Genomic DNA, 12148 nt, shown 5'->3' on the forward strand with positions numbered 1-12148 from the left:
GCCCCATCTCTACTTTATCTCTATGTATGGTGTGCCCCTCACTCAACTCAGTCAAACAAACACTCAAAAAGAACCAAAAACCAAATCAAATGCTTTCTGGCTCACATTCTTTTCACATTAATCTAAATCATCAAGAACTTCAAAATAATAAAAAAATAAATAGTTAATTTCATATGCTATGCATGCACTGCAAGTCTGCACCCCACTTAACCCCACTTAATATTTAACTCGGGGCAATTTATTTTTAATTATTTGGGACGGCAGAACACCTCCTAGACCTAAACAGTCACTGAGATGGCTCCAAAGGAGAAACCAAAATGGGCCCCAGAAAAATGATACCCTTGACAAAGGCGCACAACTTCAAATGATGGCTAAAGCCCACCATCACCATGCATAAACATCACTAGCTTTTCAGGTCTGCAATAATCACTCTTAACATATTTATCTGCTCACATCCGAATTCAAAGAAGAAGAAAAATAACAATTTAATCCAACATGCTTTGCTTACAGAAAAATGCATCTTCCTCATACTCATAATAGTTACAAATGGCTGTTCAAATTGTATATATGATAACATGTATAGTATAGCATCCAGATCTTATTAACTGTATGATTAGTGATAACTTCCTAAGGAATTTCTGTGTCACTTGAACCGGGAGGAGCGTCTAAATTGAATTCCTCAGCAACATCCACTTCTATCCTCCATCTGTTTACAGACACAGGCGCTATAGTTCAATCTGAAACAGTAAATACAACCAACAGTAAAGCTAGTGAGTGAGTACCTTTCGAGCACAAACTTTCCTTCCTTGTATATTTGGTTTCTGTCATGTGCAATTACCTAATAAGATTCAACATCAGTATAACTCATTTGTAAATTGACATCAAAGACTACACACATAAATATGCCTTCTCCACACATAAGCTGCATGCCCATCTTTTAAAAGAGGTAGGATACCCTTAAGAAAATTGAATATTTTTCAGGAGACATTCATTCAATTAAGCTCTACCATAAAATAAAAAACTGGCCGTGCAAAGTCTGATAGAACCGCATTTTATCATTGGCCTATGCATTTTTTAGTGATGGTTACATCTGTCCTTGGTGCTGTTTGATTTGACTAAAGATTACCAACTTTACATCTTAAAAGAATAATAATTCAACAAACCATTACACTCGACACAAGTTTAATAATGTATAATGAATTTGTTTAGCATATTAATTCATTAAAGATGACATTATCTCTTCGAGGCCACAATATTTTTACAACAAAAAACTTTCTTCTCTTCGTGAGAAAACGTGTCCATTTATGTTTTGTGTGTCTGTGTTTTTCTCCTTTTGTCTACTAGTTTCACTCTCTAGTCCTGCTCCTACCTACCCATACCAACAACTAAACCAGAGAGATAAAGAATCCATACATATTTCCATCCAAGAATCTGTCCGCAGCAGCAGCAAAAAATATCTTCTACAGTATGCAAACCAGAAAGCATTAGCCTCTCTTCCTCGGGACCAAGCGTTATGTTCACCCTGGATAAAATTTTCATAGGTCAGATGAGAAGAAAAAGGACAAAACAAAAACCAATTCACATTTCTCATGGTCTGTCAAAGAAATATAGCATCCTTATTTCTTTGAACAAGAACAAATGCAATTGCATCAAATTTCATAACATTGTGACCAGCATGTTGAAAATAGCGCGTTTGTGTTCAACAGTGGCATCCTTAAAATGTACCGGCCACAAAGTTTAGGACTTGGTAATTATCAATTCAAACACAGGTTTCATTGAAGAAAAACATCCATTTAGAAAGAGAGGCTGGCAGCTGATGAATTTTAAGGATCAATAAATTTGCAGTTTAGAGAAGGGACTGTTCCATTCATAAAACTGACGCAATATGGCTAATTCACTCTACGATCTTTGTTTATTTGCCCCCAAAAGAACAAATAATAAGTACCGACTACATTATGCCAGACAGAAAATGGCATTAAAAAAGTCAACTAAAAGCAAAGGCAATAATAATAGGAAGAACTTACACAGTGCTGAACAGATATGCCCCTCCTCGACGGCAGCTGAAAGACTAATCAAATTACAACAAACTAGAGTCAAATTGTTGAGCACTGAAGCATATTAGATTAGATCTAGGTGAGAATAAAATAAAATAGCAAGGATAAAAAATATAATATATATATATATATATAAAAGAGTAGTGCACATAAAAATAATTTCTAAAAGATTGAGAATGAGCTACATGGCATAGAAATAAACTATAAAAGTTTGGCCGCAGCGTCAGTAGCCAAAAGTTTTTTTTTTTTTTATCAACCACTTCAGCAGAGGGAACACTCCTCATGGATTTTTATCCAAACTAAGAATGAATCTTTGGGGCATTTGTGCAATTTATGTATGTATGTATATATTTTCCAATCGTATTCAAAGCACTAAGTGATTATCTCCTCCCAATGGAACCATCCCATTGAACCTAGCTAGTGTTTTATAGCCCTTACAATCTTGTTGAATGCTGCCATGTATTTCAAACAAGAACCATTTAAAGTGCACAAGCAATCCAGTCCTTGTACTATTTTCAGCTTCCTAAAGCTTCCTCACCAAGAAATACCCCTGTTCTATGAAATCCCAATTCCCAACTCAGAAAAAAAATGCTACACAGAATCTAGTCAATACACGACCTGAAAAACCTTCCAGCACACCCTTAAACATAACAGCAAACAAAAGGGTTAAATGCTAAAATGCTTCACTCATGCTCATATCAACCTTTACCGACCATTTTGCTCTGAATTTAAAAAAAAAAACCCCAATTTCCAAAACCCTTCAGATCAATATAAACCCATCCCTAGCTTCAATTCTTTACCCATTTCAAAATCCCACTAACAAAAGGGAACAAAATTTCAATCTTTCCTTGATTCAATCACAAATTAAGCATATACTGCTTGTAATTATAATTATGCTTATGACATGGACATAATCTTTAAAAATGTAAAAAATAAAATAAAATAAAATAAAACTTGATAGAGTGAGAGAGACAGTACCCGAGAGATGATATCATCGGCAAGGGCAAGAGGGCTGTCACATAATCTGCATCTATAAGCTCTGCCATCTAATTCAACCAGGAAAATTCTCCCCATTCGAGTTTTGATCTTAACCTAGAACTCTAACAGTGTCTCTCTGGCACTCTGCTCTCTCACCCAAATTCATTTACCGATTTACCATTTCCAAATTTGAAGTCCTCTTTACTCAATAAACCCGAATACGGGAAAAACAAGGTCTGCTGTTGCTCTCCCACCCACCAAATCTCTGCTACCGGAACCGGCAAATCCCGGTGCATCATCCATCTCGGGCTTTCCTCTTCCTGTTTCAATTTTCAAACACGTGGGAGTGTTCGTTAGTCGTTACACATGCAATAAGGCGACGTGTCGTTGTATTATGAATGACATGCCGTTCTTACCCACACCACATTTAAATCACTTAACAAGACGAGACGGCATGTTGGGTCCTACAGAAATTTACTGTATTTTATTGTCTTCGCTCACATCTAGTCCAAAAGGCAAAAGCTGATAAAACTTTGAAAACTTTGAATTTCGATGACAAAACCACTCTTTTTTATTTAGTGGTTTCTAGAGAAGAAGCTACTCTCATACAAAGTCATACATAGGCATCTCATATTCTTCTTCCTAGAGTTCATGACAATAACATTACGTTTTAACCAAGCTGCTGACATCTGTCAAATTCAGTAGACAAAATACCTTTGGCTTTCTCCACTCTCTTGCGATTAATGAATTTTGATACACACATGTTAACTTAATAATCGACATTATTTGTAATCTTATCTACGATATCGCAGTTCAAATTAATAATAACTGCACTATTTTCATTCACCAAATTCATCTTGTTAGGAACAATTAAGATACTCACGATGAACTCATTTCGTTAATACATATAAATGATTAAACGATTCTATTTCGAACGAAAATGTATCAATTCTAACTATGATTTATATGATGAACAGTGAGGTGAATGAGAACAACATACTCCAAGCGCACAATACACGCTGACCTCCTGCTGAGTAACTTTATCACAAAGCTAAACATATACAGACTACAGTCGAGTCGACGATGCCCTCCTCTCACGCAACTTACTACCAATAAACTTTTGCTAGCTACTATTCATTCATTAGTTGAGGTCAAATCTGTCTCTCCACAACACTCCAACGGATTTTATTCTTTTCTTCTTTTCTTCCCTTTTTTTCTTTAAAAAAAAATTTGGGATTTTAACAGCTAAGTGTCACGAGTCCATTCACTGACTGATTGTCTTAGAACCTCATCTTAGAATATATTTATAACCCTACCTATCCCAGATCACCATCACAAACACTTCGATACTTCAAAGAATATTAATGTGGGGATTTCATTCCAATCTCACAACATTATCATACTTTATTTTATTTTATTTTTTCTTTAAACAAACACAATGGTGGAATCATGAGTTTCTACCTGGACGGGATAACTAGTTTTCATACTGCGGTTGACACCTACATATATGTGTGAACGATTGACTTTGATTATTGATTTTTTAAAAAAATAAATAGACATCCGGCACAGTGAAAAAGCAAAACTGGAATGACAATGACGCGGTGTGTGATAGTACTTCCAATAGAAGGCAAGTATTGTTCAAGATGAAACTACTCGAGGTGAAAAATATACATGGACTGCACACATTTTTGTGGGAAATGGGGAAAGCTAACACTTTCACACCTTGGTTGGGTTGGGCCCAACAGAAGCACGTAAGAGTGCGGTCTGGTTGATTCTCCAAAGCGCACCTCACACGTGCACGCTCCCCTTCTTCTCACGTACGGCTTATCCTTATCCTATAAATTCAATTTCATCCATAGTGGAACGACGTCGTACTTTATTCAAATGATCTAGAAATCTCCGGCTGAAACGCGCTGCTAAAATACGCCACGTAGAGAGAGAGAGAGAGAGAGAGAGAGAGGTGAAGAAGGTGTCACCTCAGGAGGCAACAAAGTCCACTATACAGAAAAGGGCAACACCAGCCGCCCACACCTATACCACCTTTATTATATTCATTTCTTCAATGCCATGACGCTTGGTTTTTTTTTTTCGCTTTCTCTTCTCCAGGACGCGATACGTGGCGCATCATGAGGCGTCCCAGTCTCTCTCTCTCTTTCTGTTGGCGGGACAAAACCCGTTGGGTCCCGCGCAGAAACAGCCTTGAACAAAAACACGCCGACCCGCCGGCGTAACTGTCTGTCCCTCCCCGACACGTCACCCTCTCTCACGGCTTCGTACTCTTTCTTATGTTTTTATTTTATTTATAATTATTCTCGCTCCTTCCACGTTGCTACATAAATAATCGTAAATTTAAATTCACGAAAATTTGATGCCATGCCATGAAAATTTATATTCACGCGTGCTCCAACAACTTTGAATCCTTGCGCATACCACCTATACCCTATATAAAAAAAAAAGGCCAACCCAATATCCTAGCTAGCCTTTGCTTTTGCTTTTAATTTTTTTTAAAAAAATCAAATAGCTAATTCGGTAATCTAAAGAGAATTAAAATTAGATGGGGAGGGAGAGAGAGAGAGAGACGGAGCAATATTCTTGAGAAAAAAGGACGGGTGGGCTCCACTAAAAGCGGCAGCCACGCTTTCCCACTTTCACTCCCAGCGCCCGCCTCCACGCGGGACCCGCCTCTGTCTGCTACTTTCCGCCTTTTTCGCATTGCTAAGCAACTCATCTCTTTAATTAAATTACTTTGTAAAAATAAATAAATTTAATAGGTACGCGAGATCGGACGGCCGTATATCACGTGCAATCTGAACTCGAATCTCGAGACCTACCCAGTCAACACAGAATTAACTTTCGGTCTCAAAACTACAACACCGCTCTCTTACCCGATACGCGCGCCGATTCTCATTGACCCATCATACGCGCCTAATAATTTCGTTTTTGTTTTTGTTTTTGTTTTTCCTTTTAATCCCCAAATTCCGCCAGAAATTAATAAAATATTTGTAATTAAATGCAAAAGCACTCGTTTTCCCGAAATAATGAGGCAAAAGCAAAGGAAGCAAAGAAACTCGACTCGCCGTCCTACTCATCTCACTCGTCCCAGTCAATTGAGGGCCGCCGACGCGTGGGACAGACCCAGCCACGCGGCAGCTAGCCAGCACTCCAGGAATGGGGCAAGCTATCGTCAACCACACCAAATCACAAAATTCGTGCACTCTTGTCCGTACTTAAATGGATCGCCGATTTTATCATAGTTAATTCATAGGCTTATAGCAAAAACAAATAAATAAATGAAATAAGCAAAGAAATAATACTGGAGATTCAGAAAATATGAGTATGGTTCTGTTGATGGAAAAAATTATTGCTGAAATGAAAGATTACAACTGAAAATTGATGACAAGAAAGGTCTCTACAATTTAGAACAACAGATTGAAACTTGCAGTTTCGCTGCTGCAAAAAAGGATGATTACGACCATCCGCTACGTATTCACATCGAGCTTCTTACATTGGTTGCTCTCAACGTATTTTTTTTCGTTTTCTATCTTAGAAAATTCGAAAATTTAAAAAAGAAAAAGAAAAAGGAACTGAAATTAAAGATCCCTAATAAAGTATTAACTCAGGCCATCGCGCTTTTTTCTCTAAAAACAAAATCAAGCGAGCTCCGGAGGTGGAGGGAGGTTGAGATCGAGCAATCCTCCGCGAGGCAGATCGTGGTTGTTCAGATCGACCACCGAGGACGAGTCCGAGTCGCTCTGGGCCCCACACGCGAAAACCCCACCGCCTCCGTAGGCGTGGAAGTCATGCTGCTGGAGATTATGATGATCGAATCTCAGCCGTTGATGAAACTGATGACTCTTCACCATCCCGGCTCGGAACACCGAGTCGAAGTAGAGCACGTGATTCGCCGCCGCCGCTGCAGAAGCCGGAACTCCGATGACGGCTCCGACGCTCGGAACCTGGTGGTGCTGGAAGGGGAACCGCATCGGGCCGGAACCGAATCCACCGGTACTAACACCCTGAGCGAGATTTAGATCCAACGGCAAGGAATCGACCATCAGAGCCGGCGGCTCACGGCTGGACGACTCCACGGTGCTGCTCTGGCTCGGGCTCTGATTGTTGCTCCCGCTACTATTTTTATTTATATTATTATTTATATTTATGTTATTATTTTTCGTCATATTGAGGCTAATATTCTCAGAAGGGAGAGGGAAGTTGGTCTTGGCCTTGGAGCCGCGGAACTCTCTGGCAGCGGCGTCGTAGGCTCGAGCGGCTTCCACAGCCGTGTCGAAGGTACCGAGCCAGACCCGGCTCTTCTTGCCGGGGTCTCTGATCTCGGCGGCGTACCGGCCCCATGGCCTCTTCCTCACTCCTCTAAAATGCACCTCCTTCACGTTTCCGTTGCCGTTAGCTCTGACGGCGGTAGCCGTCTTCTCTCTCGGCGCCATATTACACTGGAAACTGGAGAAACAAAAGATAAAAAGGGCAGCGTTTTTGTTTTTTGTGCGTCTGTGTTTGGGTGGGGAAGAGTGTTTGGTTGCAGTGAAAATATGTGAGAGAAAAGAGAAATGAGGAAGGAGGGTGTGATGAGATTGCAATGGGGAGGCTGTGGCTTTTATATAGAGGGGAGAGCGTGTAATTAAATAGAGAGAAGAGAGAGAGAGAGAGAGGGGGGCACACAGTCAACGAGGGATTTGACTGAGATGGGGTTGAGGTTAGGGGCGGCTCTGGGACAGAAGAAAGAAAGAGAGAGAGAGAGAGAGAGAGTGCATGTATCGAGTATGTGTGTGGTGTGAGTGGTATTTTAGTAATTTAGCGCTGTTAGTTCCCGTATTACGTGGCATGTGGGTTGTCGAGAGAGCACACCCATCATTATTATGATTATCTAACGGCTGCAAACGCACTCTTGATTGCGTGCGGTGCTTCTTTCCCGAAACCCCACGCTCCTTCCCGCGTGTTACCCTCCCGCGCCATTCACTGCCTTGGGTCAAGATCTCTCTCGGGGATGGTATAAAATAAAAATTAAGAATGAGGGAGCGTGGGAATATTTCAATATTAGCATTGCGCCGGTTGAACAAGTTGTCGACATAATCTGCTATCTCGCCGCGTGACTTGGATTATTTTTTGTTTTAATTTTTTACTTAACTGCGATTTTTAATTAATTAACCGGAGCCTGCCCTTCCTTTGGTTTTATCCTCCCTTTGAACCGCTCGCGCGCTTGGACCAACGGCTGCTTGCCTCTGGCCCAATGGAACTCCAACAAGTGTCGGTTTCTTACACGTGTTGAATGAAAGCGGAGGATCCTCAAGCCACCGGGCCCATCGATTCTGATGGAACACATGGGTGTGGTTTCTGACAGCGGTATCGTTTTTATCCGACATCTACTCCTCCCCACGCTTCATATTAGAGACGTGGCTTACACGCGCAACGAAATTTACTAGTTGCTTGAGGACAAAGGTAATTTACCTGTTTCTAGCCTCCGAGTTCGTCACCGAGCTGTCTGGTCAATGTGGACAGATTTAGGAAGCTCGTAAATGGGGGGCGTATAGTATTGACTGTGGATTTCGGTTTACATTTATTCCTAACATGGAAACCAAGTAAAGTTATTTAAACCGATGCGTTCTTTAATGTGTTGGTAACGCATCAATATGACGAGGGTAATTTAGTCTTATTTATATGTACAAGAACATTACTCGTTTCAGTCGTTGTCAGACATTAATTTTGAAAGAGCTTACGAATACTGAAATGAGTATGATTCGTTTGCATTTTTTCTTGTGAATGCAATGTGTATTTGATTCATGTGTGCGGATAGTAGGACCGCGAGTGGCAATAGTTGTTTGTTTTCAGGAACAGATTTTAGCCTAGGGAGCGAGCGATGTGATGTCGAATAATCGAAATTAAAAATTAAAATCTTCTTCATTTATTGGTAAATAACATATATAATAAATTAAAACCTAACCTTTTTCCTTATTCCCTGTGTGAGGGGGCATATACGTCATTTTCAGGGCAGTTACTTTGTCCTATTTCCATTGGACGTTGCCATTTCAACTTTGTATGGCTTCGATTCAAAAACATGATGGTGACGAAAAAGATGCCGGCTCTATGAGTTTGGCCAGAGCCACAAGAGAATTTTGTGGACCAGGAAAATACTTTTTTATTTTATTTTAAATTTTAATAATGCATTTAAAAATATTATTTGGGCAATTAAAATGATAACGTACTGAGGATTTTTCTTTTTAATATGAACTCTCATTATGGGACACGCTGTCTAGTTGTTCGTCAAACTCAAATGCTATATTTTTAAACTGAAGTTAAAGACCATTTTCAATTGGGATAGATCTCGTTAGCTATCGGAAGTTACAAATTTAGTTAAGGGTGCAATATTTTCCTTTCTTATTGGGATTCTTTCATTTCCTAATTGTTTCTTATTTGATTTTGAAAATATAAGGGATATAAGTATTATAATAGGAAAATGCTAGGGAGACCAACTTTAGATACCAACTTGTGTACCAACTCTCTAATAGAGTGTGGGACCCATTGTATTGGTGGGCTCCACCTCTATTAGAGAGTTGGTACACAAGTTGGTATCTAAAGTTGGTCTCCCTAGCATGACCCATTATAATAATGGTTGGATTTGGGAAACAAGAAAGAAACAGGCAGGCACCTTATCCTCCACCGCCAACATACACATCTAGAAAAAGACATAATCCCGAAAAAGGTGATTATAAAATTTAGTTTTTATGTTTCCTAGAACAACCACTAGATACACACAATGAATATGCACCACCTAATCCTGGCCGCCAATATTAAAAAAGAAAAAAATCAGCCACAAAATAATTTGCTGGATGAGGACCCACCAAATATCAGCCTCAGATTGATTGGATTTTATCCTGTAAGTTGTATGCATCCATCTTTTGCATTATTATTAAAAAGATAAAGCATATCTTAAAGCAGCATATTTTAAGGCCTCATATGGAAACATCATCCTTCGTGAAACACATTTTCTAATACGTGGCCTATTCTACTTGCTCACAAACCTGCACCTACTTTATTAATTGTGACCCATAATTAATATATTCATATCAGTGTATAGGCATCATAAGCTATTAGCAGCTGAATTAAGCACGTTAATTAATTAATGTCACAGTAAATTATGGATATTTTTTGTTTATGATATAATCGATATAGGTAGGAGGGAATCGTACTTAGGAATGGGTAAATGCTCTTAATCAATTGAATTGTAAATCTCTTATAAATATTGTGTAATATTAAAATATAAAACACAACATTTATTCATATACCACGTAACAGTATTTCAGTACTACCCAGTAACAAGTCGATAGGAAGTGATCAAAGTAGAGAGATTTGATGAATTGAGTGTTGAGTGCATGATGACATGCGGTGGTAGATAGGGTTTTGTTTTGCTTTATAGAGCAATGAGGTGAATATGATACAAAAAAGCAGACAAATAATTTAATGGAGGGTCTGAAGTGTGAACTGCAAGTATGAAAGGGAGAGAGAGAGAGAGAGAGAGAGAGTATGTGGTGATGGTGGTGTCAAGTCTTGCATTTTGCATGTTGGCAAATTAATGAAAGGGGACCAATTTTTATGGCGTGTTGACTTGTAGTGTCATGAAATTGTCAATGTGTTAATCATGCTTTGGAGCCCTTGGACTTGTTCCCTAACTTCCCTTGGTTTTCCTTGTTGGTCAAAATTACAAGATGAGCTCGTCCACAACATTATAAATTATTAACAAAGAAACTGTGTGATTAATGGTGGTTTTAATTATTATAATCAGTGTTATTGTATTGACGACAAGGAGTCAAGTTGGAGCCACAAATAATAAGAATCGTTAAGAACATCTTCAAGGAATATGTCAAATACCAAACATCAAATTTAAATTTAATAGTTGATGTGAAAATTTAATATTTAAATAGTTTTACACTCAACTTGATATGTCAAATCATTAAAAATAAAGAAGAAAAAAAAAGTAAAATTATAAATGAAAGTAATAGCCAATTGTCTTTAAAAATAATAAAATATTCATTCTTTTGGGATGTCAAAAATAACAGCTGAACCTCCAACCTTCATTCCACATCAGCTTTGACAATTCGGTTGGAGTGATGTGAGATGTTATTTCTAGTCATTAAATGTCTATGTGGCACTTTTAACATATCGGTTAGAGATGCTCTTAGAAAGAAAGATGTCACGTATACAGGTGCTGCCAATTACTTTTAATAGCCCAACCCTAAGGATCATCATGCATTGATTCGTCAAGAAAATAAGGAAAAACATTATTGACTTCACCAATTCTTACTTTATATAATTGTAAATGCCAACAACCAAGTACTAATGAAATGAAAATGTCACTCTATTTGAGAGCGATTTTTCTTTTTCTTTTTCATTTTCTTATCCATGGAAAGAAGGTGAGAAAGAGTTGAATTACTATTGTTATTGAATAATTGAAGGATATTAGGTATTATCATGTATGACTTAGAATTTCTAAAGAGATATTTTTTGTTCCTTGTGAATGACTGTACTAAAGAAAACATGTCAATCAACTATATTGAGTGACACAGTGGATTATCTCTTCCCATACCTTATTAAAATTAGTATCCAAATTAATCCAATTGATGAAAGGTTAAAAGGGTTATGCTATAAAAGCTTACAATTTTCCATGTTGATATTCTATACTTTCACCACACACAAAACCTAAAAGGGTTCATTTACCTAATTACTAGATGGGAATAACCAAATGGCATGTATAAATTTATAATATTTTTTAACCAATGAGGTTTGGGGATGCAATTAAGAGGATAAATAACATAAGATCAAAAGCTAGTTATAAAAAAAAATTTATTTTGAGTTATATAACTCATATTATCTGCCTGTAAACATCCACGAAACTCATAAGAACGACTGGTTGGGCCCTTGGCTACTTTCGCCTCCACGAAACTCATATGAAAGATATTACTTAATACACGTAGGAAGGCCCGAAGAAAAAATGGGTCAAAAAGAAATGTACGAAAAAGAAACAAAAATAATAACGCGCTGACACGTGGAGGGAAAAGAAGGGAGGCCGCCAGCCGCCTCCTCCTAGCTTTGGAAGTCTACGTTCC

At 38.4% G+C, this 12148-nt stretch overlaps 2 protein-coding genes across 2 annotated transcripts; both read right to left on the minus strand.

Annotated features, from left to right (window-relative positions):
- On the minus strand, positions 358-3355 carry LOC18778921 (protein yippee-like At5g53940). Its single transcript, XM_007212167.2, has 5 exons — positions 3033-3355; positions 2025-2068; positions 1414-1522; positions 783-838; positions 358-706 (listed from the first exon to the last, which is right to left on the minus strand). The coding sequence occupies exons 1-5, from the start codon at positions 3126-3128 to the stop codon at positions 628-630; spliced, it is 384 nt and encodes a 127-aa protein (XP_007212229.1). The 5' UTR covers positions 3129-3355; the 3' UTR covers positions 358-627.
- On the minus strand, positions 6353-7754 carry LOC18778988 (ethylene-responsive transcription factor 4). The gene has a single exon (XM_007211804.2). It carries the CDS (start codon positions 7475-7477, stop codon positions 6683-6685), a length of 795 nt encoding a protein of 264 aa, XP_007211866.1. The 5' UTR covers positions 7478-7754; the 3' UTR covers positions 6353-6682.

Source organism: Prunus persica, chromosome G4 (genome assembly GCF_000346465.2).
Source record: "Prunus persica cultivar Lovell chromosome G4, Prunus_persica_NCBIv2, whole genome shotgun sequence".
In the NCBI taxonomy this organism is placed as follows: domain Eukaryota; kingdom Viridiplantae; phylum Streptophyta; class Magnoliopsida; order Rosales; family Rosaceae; genus Prunus; species Prunus persica.

Excerpts from the sequence above, each read along its gene's own strand:
- LOC18778921 (XM_007212167.2), bottom strand. The coding sequence starts at position 3,128 with ATGGGGAGAATTTTCCTGGTTGAATTAGATGGCAGAGCTTATAGATGC. Across the intron at positions 2,069-3,032 it reads CCGATGATATCATCTCTCGG|TCTTTCAGCTGCCGTCGAGG; the intron begins GTACTGTCTCTC and ends TAATTTGATTAG. Across the intron at positions 839-1,413 it reads AGATTCTTGGATGGAAATAT|GTAATTGCACATGACAGAAA; the intron begins GTATGGATTCTT and ends GAATCTTATTAG.
- LOC18778988 (XM_007211804.2), bottom strand. The coding sequence starts at position 7,477 with ATGGCGCCGAGAGAGAAGACGGCTACCGCCGTCAGAGCTAACGGCAAC.